Source organism: Cnephaeus nilssonii (genome assembly GCF_951640355.1).
Source record: "Cnephaeus nilssonii genome assembly, chromosome: 14".
Lineage (NCBI taxonomy): Eukaryota > Metazoa > Chordata > Mammalia > Chiroptera > Vespertilionidae > Cnephaeus > Cnephaeus nilssonii.
The window spans coordinates 33735508-33750944 of record NC_137085.1 but is presented as its reverse complement, the minus strand read 5'-3'; the positions used below and the strand labels follow the sequence as shown (position 1 = coordinate 33750944).

Below are 15437 nucleotides of genomic sequence, written 5' to 3'. Positions count from 1 at the left end.
GGGGTGAAGGTTAAATGACATTATGGAGGCCTAAGTGCTATCTATGAAAAAAAAACCTATAGAAATGAGATGTTAATAGCTTACCAAAGAACATTAGGCTACATTTGATCTATTATCAAGCACTATCATTTTATTAACAAATAAATTAATTTCCTAACAAGTCTACTATTATAGAGTACAAGGAGAATTATGGTTGGTTATCCATATTTTCTTTATTTTCTTTACATGATAGATGGTCAAAGTTTCCTACACACCTTTCCTGGTGAATTCTAACAAAAAATATCCAAAGAGACCAGAAATATGAAATTAGTAAGATTATCTACTCTGCTCCATTAAATTTATTTTTATTTCAATCACATATGAGAAGCCTCCTGAATATATTCACAAAGCTCAAAGTCTGTATACTTTTTTTAAAGGAGTCAAGTGACAATGATTTAGGAAATAGTTTTCAAGTTTAATTATTCAGCACAATTAAAGTTAGAAAATAGCTGTAAAAGTTTCTGAAAGTTTCTAACATTGAATATAAATGTTAACTATTATAATTACATTTTATTGTAGTGATATAACTATGTTTTTATACCATTATTGTCATTATTCAATTTGAAGAAATACTTTATAAAGTGAAATAGAATCATGCCCTAGCCTGTTTTGCTCAGTGGATAGAGCATCAGCCTGTGGACTGAAGGGTCCCAGGTTTGATTCTAGTCAAGGGCATGTACCTCGGTTGCAGGTTCAGTCCCCTGGTGTGTTTGGGAGGCAAACAGTTTATGTGTCTCTCTCACCCCTCCCTTCCACTCTCTCTAAAAATCAATGAAAAAATATCTTCAGGTAAAAATAAACAAAAATTAAATAAAGAAAGAAAGTAAAATAGTGAGAATCAAAAGATACTGATGGAAAAGACTGCCCATTGATGATGGGTAGGCAGTGTGCCTGCTACAGATAGTCAAGCAGGTTTCACATGCCAGTCCACACCATTCACGTGATCCCATTGTGATGGTACTCCCTAAAGATACTCCATGCACCACAACACAACCTACTCAGCAGGCTGAGGACAGATGCTGCCACTGAAAACGTTGTTCATCTCATTGCTGAAGGTATATTTTAGTATACAGCAAAATTAGTGGCAGGTAAAAATGGAATAAGCATTGCTCACATTTATATTCAGAAATCTGCTCCTCTCTTAACTCCAAGCACATTTGTGACAAAATCCAAATACTACAGCTGAGATTATCAGCAGTTTGTGTATATGCAAAACAGCTAAAGAAACCAGCTAATGGCCCTTATCTGGTTTGCCTATATGCCACAACCTTTATGAATGAAGCAATGCAGTATTTGGTATCACCAGAACAAGTGTGTCAAAATGAAGATAATAGTAACCCCTAACTATCTCCTGAGTTTTTGGAAAGACTCAGAAGTGTATAGAAAAGAAAAATGTCAGAAAGCACTTTAAGGACAATATGGCAATATCAAAAGATAACAGATCACCTGTCATTTGGATTTATCCACACTAACCTCCTTAGCAAAAGACTTTGGAGTTGGGGTTACTTAAGGTAACTTTTTTTTCAATATATTTTTATTGATTTCAAAGAGGAAGGGAGAGGGAGAGAGAGAGAGAGAGAGAGAATCAATGAGAGAGAATCATTGATTGGCAGCCTCCTGCACGCCCCCTACTGGGGATCAAGCCTGCAACCCAGGCATGTGCCCTTGACCGGAATCAAACTGAGGACCCTTCAGTCCGCAGGCCAGTGTTCTATCCACTGAGCCAAACCAGGTATTAACCCACTTGGCAATGACTTTCCTATTTGGAATCTGCCATAGTCGCTACTGCCAAGCATACACCAAATTGTCAAGACTCTACAGAAGTCACATATCTGTCACTTATTAACCAGAACCACCCCTCTTAAGGTGAGCTAAACTCTGACTGATTTACATATATTGATCCGCTTAGCTATACTGCCTCTGGGAAGTATGCTATCCTCTTGAATTGGGAGAAGGAGAAGAGTGAAGCATAGGAGAGAAGGGAACTTCTGGGAAATACGATGGAGGGGAAAGAGCAATGGCCTAGAATTCCAGGGACCTGGATTCAGTCCCCAGCTGAGCCAGAACTCTCTGTGTGTCCTCAGACATATCACTTCAGCTCTAGGAGTATTGGACTTTACAGATGGTCCAGGGATGGCATCACAAGCACTCACTGCACCATTATCTCCGGGGGTGGGACCCAGGTGACCTTGAAGCACAAGGAAAAGGAGCAGTGCCTTGCTTCTCCAGCCCATCTGGTGGCCCAAGGCACATGGCCGCAGGGCCAGGGCCCAGCATCTGCCAAGGCCGCTGCTCTTCACAAAACCCACAGCAGCTTTGAAGGAATAAACTTTATTAATCTACCTCAAACACTAGAGACTAAAATTATAGTAGCTTATTTACAAGTGCTGCCTGTGGTCCAGGCGGGGCTAGGCCTAGCACTTCTGCAAACACACACCATGCAGACAGGGCCACTTTCCACCTTCGCACATAAAGAACACTTAAGTTTATATACATGTGACCAGACACTCAGAACACAAGGCAGGAGGGCACCAGACCAACAGAAAGAAGGACAGACAGACACAGACGGGCTGAGAAGGCTGAGAAGGCTGGCGGGCCTGCCACAGTACTTCTTCAGGCTGTAGGTCAGGCTGCTGGGGATCCCGGTGCCCTGCAGGGACGGCAAGTTCCAGACGGCAGAGCTGGTGCGCTGTGGTAGTGAGGCTTCCTCTTCTTGAAGATGTCCTCCAAGTCCAGCTGGCAAATGGTGACAAAGACCTTGATGAGGTTAGGGGGGATGGAAAGGGGGTGGGGAGTGATAGTACTGATGGATGATGGCCTGGCTGAGCTGGGTGCCTCTGGCCCAGGAGGGGATGGACTTCCGGGGATGGAACTTGTCATCAGTGGAGTCATCGCTATTCAATCCATCCTGTAGTTATCCAGGTTGATCTTGAGGGGAGTCCTGGGCCCCTGTGGAGTCATTTGATGTGAGGTATAAGCTGGAGACTGCAAATCCATGGTCATGTTCAGGCCTTTGCTGGTCGCTGCAGCCTCGACTTTCTTCTCCTGCTCCTTCGTAGGCGCTCCTGCTCTTCCTTTTTCTTCTTCTGAACTTCCCTCTGCAGCCTCTCCTTCTGCAGCCGCAGGGCTTTCTCCCTCTCCTGCAGCTCCCTCTGGGCCTAGAGCCGCTCCTGCTCCCGCTGCTCTGCCAGCCTCTTGGCCTTGGCCGCCTAACGCAACTCCTCCTCCTCCTCCTCCTCCTCCTCCTCCTCCTCCTCCTCCTCCTCCTCCTCCCCCTCCTCCTCCTCCCCCTCCCCCTCCCCCTCCTCCTCCTCCTCCTCCTCCTCCTTTTGCTGAAGCTTTTGGTGTCACCACTCTTCCTGCTCCTGTTGCAGCCACCTGAGCTTCTGTGTCTCCTCCTCCTGTTTCCTGTGCACCTCCATGTCCTCCATCTTCTTGGCCACTGACTTTTCTTGGCCTTCTCAGCCAATCACTCCTCCTCGGCTTTCTCAGTCTTCTCATCCAGCTACTACTCTGATAGAGATGTTTATCTGCTGTTTCCCATGGCTGACTCCTTATCATCCATTTCTCTCCCAGATGATTCATCTAAGCCAGTGGTCGGCAAACTCATTAGTCAACAGAGCAGCAAACCGCGGTTCGCGAGCTGCGGTTTGCCAACCACTGGTCTAAGCCAATCATGCTAATTCCAGTCTCATGATGGTGTCTGGTTAAGAAATGGGCATGTGAGCCAATGCTGAAAATGAAAAGAAGGAAAGAGTCTTGATGGGAACAAGGAGAAGCTTCTGAGGAAGGTTTCTTCTAAAAAGAGCATCCTAGAAAGGTACAACAATGTCAAGAGAAAGAATCTGTATCTGAGACACCAGGAATTCTGGCAGCCCTGTGATGCCGACAGCAAATGGTCTGCGGGGACTTCTGGCCAACTGAGAAGGGCCAGAGATTAAATGAACCTGGGTTCTCAATGCTGGAATCCTTCCCGACGCGACTTGTTGTCTTGGATAATAAATCACCTTACTTAAACCAGTGTTTGTTAGCGTTCTGTTACTTGTTGCTAATGGCATCCTAACTGATGCAGCTGTCGCACCATCTTGTGAATCTCTCTGTCATCACAATCAATCATCTCACCAAAGTCGGGAACATGACAAAAACCCTCACTATGCTTCAGTGTTATTCTGGAGGCCCATAGAATGCAATATGATAAAGTCAAAAAAATAAGGAGTGTAAATATTGGAAAGGAGGGCACAAACTCTATTTCCAGGTGAAACTATTATCTAGCAAGCCAAAAATTCAAATAAAGAGCTAGGATAATTAATCAGAATTCAGTAAGGTATTCAAATGCAGCATCAACATATCAAAGCAGTGGTTTACTACATACCAGAAAGACATATAAAAATATAATAGAAAATCCCATTCAAAGTAGCTAAATGCACAAATTAGAATAGTCACATAATATCCAAGAATATCTAGAATAAGAAATATGCAAAACTTGCCTGAGGACATTGTTAAAACAGAGCTGAGCATCATAAAGGAAAATCAGGGAGCGTGGGGGGAGACATGAAGAAACATGCAGATCTTCCTGAACAGGAGAACTTCCTGTTTTGAAGATGCAGTTCTTCTCTAAATAAATTAAAATTCACTGCAGTTCCAATACAAATCTCAATGTCTTTTCAAAAATGACAAATGGAGAAAGTCCACATGAAAAATTAAGAAATTTGAGGTTGAGAAAAAATTGATGAAGGGGAACTTGACCTACCTGATATCACAACTATACTATAAGTTAGTAATGGAACATGAATACTAACTTCAGAGCATAATAACTTTGAGAAAAACTGCTAACCAATTGGAGGGGGGGGGGAGAAACATATATCCCTGCTTCATGTCATGTATACTTAAAAATTCCAAAGAAGTTAACGGCTTAAATAAAAACAAATGTTAGGTCAAACTACAATATGAAATTGTCATTTTTGTATGTTAAAAGCAGTTGAGCTAATGCATTAATTGCAAAGAAAAAAAGAACACAAGACATGTTTTTATAATCTTGGAGTAAGGAAAACTGACAAAAAAGAATTTACAAAAATTAAGTAGTTTTCACATGCAGAAGTTGTCGTGCATATAAAAAGTGCCTATTTTGCCTGACCGGTGTGGCTCAGTGGCCTGTGAGAACCAGGCAGTCACAGTTCAATTTCCAGTCAGGGCACATGCCCAGGTTGTGGGCTCAATCCATGATTCTCTCTCATCATCGATATTTCTATCTCTCCTTCTCCCTTCCTCTCTGAAATCAATAAAAATATATTTTTTTAATTTTTAAGTATCTGTGTCACAAGGCTAATATTTTTAAAAGTTGAAAGCTGAGAACAAAGTAGGAGAAAAAAACTTAATATTTATAAAAGACAAAGGATTAATATGCAGATTATAAAAGAATCCCTACAATTCATAAGGAAATGACAAAAACACAACAGAAATATGCAAAGTAAATAAGCAATTCCCAGGAGAAATGCTAATGGCCAGTTATCATTTGAAAAGATGCTCACCCTCACTAGTAACAAGGGACATGTAAATTAAAACAATAAGATCATATTAGAGTTCGTGATTATGGGCAGTAGACATTTTCATACTTTGTTCGTGAATGTTAGTCTTTTAGAGGATGATTTGCCCATTTCATCAAAATTTAATCTCAACAATAACACTTTTAAGAATCTATTGTAGAGAAATGCCAGTGTATGCCTGTTTATCATAGCACTGTTATAGCCAATAAACAGGAGACACCAATTTCCAACAGTCATTTGGAGATTAAATTACTGTATCTCTATGCTACATATTATTCAACCATTTTTAAAAGGATACAGAGTAATATGTATTTATATGGAAAGTCCTTCAAATCATATGACAAAGTGAAAAAATAAATTATAAAATAATACAGAACAATTCCATTCTTGTACATGTCAATATACATAAATTGGTTATTGGGAGTATTAGGGTCAAGGAAAACATTCTATATATTGGTACTTTTAAAAATATTTTATAAGAACATATCATCTATCTATATCAGTATACAAATAAAATTAATTTCACTTCAAAATCAGTTCTACATGTGTGCATGAGGTATGGCCAATCCAAACACTACCCTGGATTTTTTAATTAGTTGAAAATCACATATATAGATATAGAGATAGAGATATAGAGATAAAGAGATAGAAATAGATATATAGACATAGGTATAGATATAGACATAGACCTATACATGGACCTAGACATAGACATAGATAATCAGCACCCTCATTCCTGCTGTACATAAGCTCTGAGTTTCAAAATTTCGATTTTAATTCCTATTTCCCCCAAGGATCACAAACTATGATATTTTCAATGAAAAGGAAATTGGCATAACATCAGTTTGATTCCAATTCTTTAACTGAGAAGGCGTTTCAGTAAAGCTCTCCTTTGAGCATAAAGGGGGTTTTGCTCATCCGGACAAGCACACCTGAAGATTTTACCCTTGAAACAATGAAAGGAGGGGAGCATGCTTTGCTTTGATTGGGCAATCTGTTCTCATAATCTTCCATCATTCCTGAGCACCACACCACCACTGCCTCCTTCCTAACCTGCTGCCTAGAGTGTAATTTATTAGCTTGTATGACTTCACACCATTTTCACTCGGTAAGAGAGCCAGGACCCCCATCTTAGGCCTTCCCATTTTCCCCTCGCATTGGTTTACTCACTCTCCTTCCTTCGTGTCTTTATTTTGTCTCCCTCCCTCTCTCTTGCCCATCTTTATCACAAACCTCTGACACTAGGTTCGCCCTTGGCCTCCCGCCCAGCTGCCAGCGGCCAGCAGGAAGCTGGAAGCGCGCACCCTTCTCCAGTCTCGGCACGGCAGCCCAGGGCAGGGCACCTACCCGTGTTCCTAGCTGTGATCTTGGAGCCGTGTCTCAGCAGACGGACAAACACATCACTGCTGCAGTGGTTCACCATTTGCAGGCGGAGGCCCCGCCGAGTCTGGATCTTGACCAAGCATTTTGCCATGCTGGTTCTTCCTGCTCCCTCAGTCTACTCTGTCATGGCCCAGCACAGCTACCACCAGCCATAGTGGCTTTGACCTTTCACTAACTGTCCATTCTGTTTTAAATGACCTAGGCAGGGCTCACTGAATGAATCAAATGTCAGTTCGTAATGAGGCCAACAGAAATAACTCAGGAGGGATCAGCATGAAACGGAAGGAGGGAGGGGGATGCTATTTTTAAACTCTCTACTCACTCCTCTAACAAACAATGAAATATTATGCATCATCCTTACCCCAGCCTTTTCTAAACTATCTAAACCAGAGGACCCCATGCAAATGCCTTACGGTGCCCTAAGAATGGAACGCCCCAGAAGATAAAATGACAACGAGGCAACTCCACAAAGCAGAAACCACCACCATGATTTCCTTTAAAAAATACGTATGCAGCTTTTATTATGTTCTAGAGCAGTGCTGTTCAATAAAAATATAATGCAAGCCACATTTTAAAAATTATTTTAAAAGTAAAAGAAATATATTAATTTTAATAATGTGTTTTATCAGAAGCCAAGATATCCAAAATAGTATCATTTCACTATGTAACAATATAAAAATTAATCATAAAGTAGATTTCTTTTTTGTACTAAGGCTTTGGGATTGGTGTGCATTTGCACACTTAGGGCATATGTCGACTCAGACCGGCCACATTCCAGGTGCTCGGAAACCACACTGGGCTGCCATACTAGACAGCACAGCCCCAAACGAAGTGCTGAGCTCCTCCCAGTATAATCTCCATCCTCACCATGATGCTAACATCTTGTTTATAGAGAGTCACTGACCTGGCCAAATTCATACAATCAACACGCAGGAAAGCCATGATTTGAACCCAGGCACCCAGGTAACATCAGCTGACTAGGAAAACAGTCCAGAATGAGAGTTGTTGGTGCTCCCACTTCTAACCAAATGTGTTTTATTTTTTTAATGTGTTTTTACTGATTTTGAGAGAGTGAGGAAAGGAGAGGGAGAGAGAGTGAGGGAGAGAGCAACATCAATCTGTATGGAACCCACAACTTGGGCTTGTGCCCTGACCCGGAATTGAACCAGCAACCTCTCAGTGCACAGGACGGCACTCAACCAAGACACACTGGCAAGAGCAAACCAAATGTATTTTCAATTCAGAATCCAAATGTTGCATCTAATTTGCAGCACTTTGAAAGTCCCACACTTGTATGTCTGAGGCATAAAATGTGCTTATATCCCAGTGAGAGCTCAGGGAGCAAACTTTTCAATGTTTTCGGACAGGCTACACTTGAAAAAATTTCAATTGATTAATAACTGTGCCCCACATACTATCTTTGCTATATGTCTTTACTGGTACATCTTGTTCACTCTCATAGTTAGAAGAAAAAAAATTTCCTCACACAATTTCCTCATGCATGTATGCACTCTTCTACTTTAAATAGCTACTGTAGCCAAGAGGTAATTTTCTAATAAAAATTCTCTTTTTCTTTACTGACAAAACAAAGCATTACATTCAGGGCAGTCAGCTGAAATTCTTCATTGTTATACTTCACTATGGGAAAATAATTTAGCATTTCTGGATAGAAGTATAGCAAAATATATTGTGATATTCTTTACCCAGAAATTTCACTTTTAGGAATTTATCCTAAGGAAATAATTAGAAATGTTGACAAAAAGTTTTGGACAAATATGTTCAGAGTATCATTTCTTACAGCAAAATAAATAAATAAGTCAATCTAAATTTCCAGTGGGAAAATTGTTAAATACATGTGATGGAATATTGTACATCTATTAAAATTTATGTTTAGGAGTTTAATGATGTGGGGACAAGTTTGCAATATATTGATAAGTAAAAATAGTTTATATGAGCAATATGACCTATCCTATATGACAATGTTCAATGGACAGGACTATCTATAATAATAGAAGCGTAATATGCTAATTAGACCAGACAGCCGAATGACCTTCCGGACGTCCTTCTGGATGTCCTTCCGGACAACCTTCCAAATGAAGCTGGGGCTACGAGGGCCAAGGCAAGCCGCCACGGCTGTGAGGGCTGAGCCCCTTGCAAGAATTTCATGCATCGGGCCTCTAGTAAACCTTGAAAGGGGAGCAGCCAGCCGTGCACTGAGAGCTGAGGACACTTCTGGGGACATCACAGGGGGCCACCCTCCCCTCACACAGGTTGTCCCTTCCAGAAACAGTATGGCCTTCCTACTCTCATGGGTTTAGTCAATTTCCAAACCTGAAACTTGAAAGGAAAATACCCCTAAATTTTCACAAAATCTGAAACCCTTTGCAATTCCCCTTGTGATCTAGTTTTGAGCAGAATCCCTATGTGGAGCAAAGCCCTTACTAGTTACCGACAGTGGTTATTAAAGAACTACTGAAAATCTTTAGGATGCTAAAGAACAAATCAGGAAATCCTTGTCCTAGATGAATCAATGATTGACAGTAACATAGATGGAGCATTTCAAAGATTAACATGGCAGCGGGCCTGGGCTGACAATGAGAAAATCTCCCTTTGCCTGATAGGTCTCTATGCTTAGCATCATGTTGAAGCAACATGTTATCTGACAGCCCACTCTAAACAAACAACAGACCTTCCAAAACAAATAGAAAAAAAAAAACCTGAAGCAAAACCACAACCATTCTTTTCCACCAAAGATTTACTCCATTAACTCTCCAGCTTAAAATCTCACCATAGTTTTAAAATCTCTTTTTATGAATCACAACTAGTCATAATGTTTTGCATTTCAGAAATTTTTCCCTCTCTTGGTCTTGCCCTCACATTTTATGCTACTTTTCAGAGATCCCAAGTAGGTTCTTCCCTTTCTTCTGGAGACTTTCTGCTTTTGTCTTGAGAAAGAGAAAACCTAACGGGACCAGCCATTTCCCCCTGCCTAACCCTAACTCTGCCCAAAGGTGTGGCTACATTTCAAGAGAAGTAAAGGGATGCAGAGATGTGGAGCCAAAGCAAAGATTCTGAGATACTGCACAGGGAGGATTGTTCTTGTTCCAGGCACTGTGCTCAAAAGAACCATGTCAACAGCACAACATTCAGACGCCCATGACTACCCTTCCTGTTAGATTCATCTGTTCAGAGATCGGGAATGCATGTCTGGGCAGTGGCAAGAGGCTAAAGAAAGTAGAGGATGTGTGAAGAAAGGAATCAGTTTTCCATTATGAGATGCCAGAAACACTGATAAATCAAGCAGAAGGCAAAGAGGAGAAGGGAGTTCAGGGAGAAACACCATTCGAAGGCCTGAATCCCATGTCTACTTCTGTGACAAACTTCCTGACAGATTTGGGGAAAGCAACAAGCTGGCCTCTGCTTTGTGGGTGACTGGACAACCTGGAGCCCTGGTGCAATTGTAAAGTGGAGACATACCCCTCTCAAGGTTGCTATGACCAGAAAAGGAGATCGTGCATATCGATTGCCTATTGTAGTGTCGGTTCCTAGGCGATGCACTAGAACTTACTAAGCAGTTGTACAAGGCAAGGGTTAAAGCATCGGCGCTGAGTCTCCTCCTGGCAGTGCTCAGTCATTTTTCCCCTGATGAGTGCTCATTCCTTCCTCTCCTTTAACTAAAGGGGAAGATAGTGAAGATTTTAAATAGTCTCTTTTATCTTCCTTCTGTCAACCATCTGTCTCCTAACATTTCTATTTACTTCTCCCCAAATAGTAGGGAAGCAGTGCCGCTGATTGTCAAGTTTGCCCGATAGCCCTGTAACCTTGGGAAAGTTACATAAGCCTGTTGAAATGCAGTTTTCTGTTTGGAAAACAGTAATGATATTGGCTGCTATGTAACTGGATGGCTGATATGTAGTAAACACTTAATAAATGCTATTCTCATCTATCATGAGCATCCTATATACTTTATTAGCTGTTTTGATAACTAACATTTCACAGGAATAGTGGAGTCAGCCATTAGTTGAAATAGTTAAAGAGACTCAATGAAATTTTAGCTAACTTCTAACAACAATTAGAAAGATAGAAAACTATTACATGAAATATTCTTTGCAATAAATTTAGACTGTAAACATCCATTATTAAGAGACTCTGGGACTATCACATTTCTTAGAGAGCTTTTAAAGTATTTTAAATATAATAAAATATGGTATAAATATCTTAATACTATATTTGCGATATGACGAGTATATTCTTAGGTGTATAGCAAGGAGAAACAGAGGCCGTTCTCAACACTACTAAGTGACAGGACTAGGACCAGACAGCCAGGTAGTCAATCATCCATATAATTCAATTTCCTGATTTGTGACGTGAGACAATTTCTGTCCCGTCTATTTCAAAGAAATGCTCCTAAGTCTCAAATTACGATAACCTCCATGAAAAAGACTCTGAAAACATGTAGATGCTCTCACATATCAGATACTCTTCCTATTACCCCCCTTATCAGATGAGCACTCACTGAGTATTTCCTGCTGTGACGTGAGAACCCGGCTTGGTAGGGGCAGCATCGCCATATGGTGGTCGGGGGGAAGGCCAGCGCAAACCCTCTGGAGAATTACAGTAGCAGACGGAACAGAATTCAAACAGCACGGCTAGGATCTCCCCACCACCACCATGGGCAAGGAGAACACACCTCCCAGGGACTCTGGCTGCAGAGTCCCCATTTGGCATAAGGGCGCATCCAGCTGTATTCCTGAGAGTCCCATACACTGATAAGTGTGGCGTCTCTAACTAGGCAGCCAATGTGTGCTGGGGGATTGGGGGGGGGGGGGGGGCGGGCGGGCATTGTCTGGCAGGGCCTCTCTGTCTGCTCCTGCTGCCCGTGATTATTTCTAAACAGGCAGGAAAACCCAGACACAGAATGTCAGGGAAGGAGACCATCAGACACTGCTCTGTGCTCACCGCCTGCCTCCCTGTCTCCTGTCCCTGGCTCTTTTCATTCCAACCTTTCAGTGTCAATATCTGTGAAAATAAATCTTAGATTGTTGTTGTTATTATTATTGTTATTATTATTATTTTAAAAGCATCACCCACACAGCGTAGGAAAGTTGGGAACTACCCATAGTTAGAAAGTGGTGAAGGAGATCCCAGAAGTCCCTCAAAATGCAGCAGCCCAGAGAAAACTGCTGTTGGCATTTGTTCTTTCTTAGCAGACCTGCAGAAGCTTTAAGTGGGGTGCAAATATTCTTAAAATATTTACAAGTTGGTGAGCCCTAGAGAAGCCAACAATTGAGTATGAAATGTTAACACTGCAGCCTAAAAATACCAAGGTGTTGCTCTCTATGTCCTAGGTGATGCTTTCAACTCAACACATAAATACTGAATTTTTTCTTTAGGATATGCCTTTCTGAGTGCCTTTTACCAAGGTCTGAGCAAGCCTCAGTTTGCCTCTACTGCCCTCCACCCTCCTCTCCGACACAGTGCTCACAGTGGGCTGCTCTAGAAGCTCCACGAGGAGTCAGCTGGGCCAGTTTACAAACTGGATGACAGTCCTTCATTCATCCAGTAAACACCCCCTGAGCTCCTTCAGTGTGCTGAGCGCTGGCCCAGACCCTGGATCACAGCTGAGCACAAGCTCGGTGGTCTTTCCACATTGCTGCCTTGTTTCTCTCTACACACCAGTGAAGAACAAGCTTTACTGTTTTCCAAACACAGTAAGATAATTTGAAACATTAATCAATGGGCTTCTCCCTCCACCCCTGCTCACAAAATTCCTGCTGGCTTTTTCTTGATCCTCAACCCAGAGACCAAATCTAACTCACCCAACAATAAAGCAATGACCACAAATACTTGGTCATTAATTCCACAGGCCATTATTCCAAGACAAAGACCTCTGATACCTGCAAACTGGACAAAAGAATCCATACTCTGAGAAAAAGAGACCTGGATGGGCCCAAGGAGGGGAGAGGGTGAGAGAAGAGACCTCAACCTCCAAGAATCAAGTACCTTCATTGACAGCACTAAAAAGCCTCCTAGAAGTCATTACCCAACGGGCCACCCATAGACTGTCCCTTCCTCTCTGGTTTATCTACTATAAGAGACACCCTTACTCCCTGACGTAAGGCCCTCTTAAAACCCTATGAATAGATACCTACAGTTACCTTCACTGTAGGGTGATGGTACCACAAAGGAAAACCATCCATAGCTGTCCACAATGAACCAGCTGAAAATCTCCCACAGAGGTTGGACAGGGTCTAGGAACTTCACAACTATAATGCATTCTTCAGAAACATGCATGAGGAAGTCCTTTGGAGTAAAACTTAAACCATCTCGCTGACCAAGGCTACCTATAATTCAGATTCTTCCTTCCATAAAAACAAAGTGCTCTATCCTCATTGAACCTAGGGCTTAAACATTCCCTGATGTCATGTGACTTGGAGACACCAAAGCAATCTGCTGAGAGTGCAGGTGCCATTGTAGCCACCCATAAGTTTCCTCGGAAGAAGAAATGGTGAAACGCTGTCCTCACTGGCTCTACTTAGAACAGCCTCTTTTGCTCTGTGTTTAGTATTCTCGACCAAGACTCCATTTCCTTTGTCTCTATGCAGGATGGATTTGTTTTTCCATCACTTCTACTTTATTATTTCACTCCCTCCAGGCACAAGTCACCATTACAGTTAAACCATTTTTCTCTGACTAAAGGAAATTAAATTGGGCTGTACTAATAAATGAAGCTCTAATTTTTTCTCCATTATTTCCCAACAGTTTTGCAGATGATTTGAAGAAACAGGCATCTGTGTCTCCCTGTGGAAAAAGCCAGGCCCTCCTGGAACTCCCAGTGCTGGGAAAGAGTCTGCTCTGGAGAGGGACAGAACAGGGTCCCAGGAGACCCAAGATAGACAGGGGATCCAGGTACGCTGTCAATCAGCAGAGTAGGGCATGGCCCCAGGGACTGGGTAGGGGTCAGGTGCCTGGCCTAGCCCCAGGGAGAAGGGCTGGCCCTCAAGGTCCCAAGGGTGTCGAGTATCAGGGGCACCACCAAGGCAGAGACTCAGGAAAGGGAGCCAGGCTGGCTTGAGGACCAGAAGAAGACAGGACAGAGCTAGAAATAGAGCAGGACTAGCAGCCTGGGCCGGAGGGCGGGGCTTCAGCTTAGCCCCCTCCCTTCCAGGTAAGGGAAGGATTGGTCCTAGAGTCCAGAATGGGGCTGAGCCTATATTTAGGGGCCAAATTGTGCAGCTGTGGTAGAGGGGCTCAGGCAAGGACTAACAAGCCCATAGTTCCAGGGAATGCTTGGTACTTTTAAATGTGCATACTCCTATAATTAACAGCAAAGTCCAGTCTATGCTCAGATTATCTGGTGGGTCATCCTGAAAACCCCATCTCCTTCTCTTTCAGCCAAAGCATCTGTCCATTTGCACATTTCCTATGTGTTAGTGGAGGTTTGCGGTTTTCAAATGTTCTACATTGGACTTGACTTCTAAGAGAAGATGTTAAAGGATGTGAGGGCTCTTTCAAGCGGGGGGAAAAATTCATTTTACGTTCCCTTTTTGCTAGCTGCAATTAGTTTTCAGTTTTATGCTAGAAATTTGCAACTCGCAAAAAAGAAAAGAAAAATGTAACTCTGCTTTTACAGGTCATTGTGCCGCATGCTTCCTGTTTCATTAGCCACCTTTAAAGATAGGATGTCCACAGCTTTTTTCCTCCAAGGTACTGATGAAAGGCACATATTTAAGAACAGCAGCCATTTGGGGGAAGAATTATTAAAGAACAGTCAGAGTGGGGAGGAAACTTAGAAATCATCACATCTTGTTTTGTGAAAAGAGGAAATAAGATTCGGGCCATGTCAGTGTCCAGCACGTGCCAGATCAGTAATGTTTATCAAGTGAATGAATGAATGAATGAAGCCCTCTCACTCTATTATCCAATACTCCTCCTTCCACCAGAGAATCCCCATTAAGGTGGTGGTGCGTGTCCACTCAGCAAGCAGAGTCCGGGCCCATGTACACTGGGCCTCAGGGCCACCACAGAACACTTCAGTGAGAGTGACACAGCACCTACCAAACAGCTTGGCAAACCCCGGCGCGTGCTTGGGTGACTCACCCTGGTGGCTTACCAGTGTGAAACACCAAAAGCATGTAAAATGGCATGCCACCGCCGTAACTAGAGCCAATAGCTCTCACCTCTATTTTAGGAATCTGGAGCTTTGGCATGAACAGGGATTTCAGAGTTTCAAAAACATGCCCTGCCTTTTCTTGTGTCCACTGGTCTGTAAGATCCAGAGAAGCTTATCCAAACATGTGTGGTTTTGTTTTTGTTTGTTTTTTCGGGGGGGGGGGGGGGCAGTTTTCTCATACTGGTAAATAAATGCATACTTATTTATAAATTAGATACAAGATACATGTGCAGCTGTCTTCATACACAAGGGTGGGCACAAGTAGACTTACAGTTATGAGTATGAGATGCAGTTTATTC

At 42.4% G+C, this 15437-nt stretch overlaps 1 protein-coding gene across 2 annotated transcripts in view; it reads right to left on the bottom strand.

Annotated features, from left to right (window-relative positions):
* FRMD3 (FERM domain containing 3) overlaps positions 1 to 15437 on the bottom strand; it is a gene marked incomplete at its 5' end in the record, with an annotated part of 240885 nt that overhangs the window by 12833 nt on the left and 212615 nt on the right. Inside the window, one exon of one of the 2 annotated variants that reach the window (XM_079791285.1) lies at positions 6930 to 7056. The exons of the other annotated variant lie outside the window; for it this stretch is intronic. Coding sequence (XP_079647411.1) covers positions 6930 to 7056 — 127 coding nt within the window. Of the gene's footprint in view, positions 1 to 6929; positions 7057 to 15437 lie in introns of those variants that run through there. 2 annotated transcript variants of the gene reach the window in all.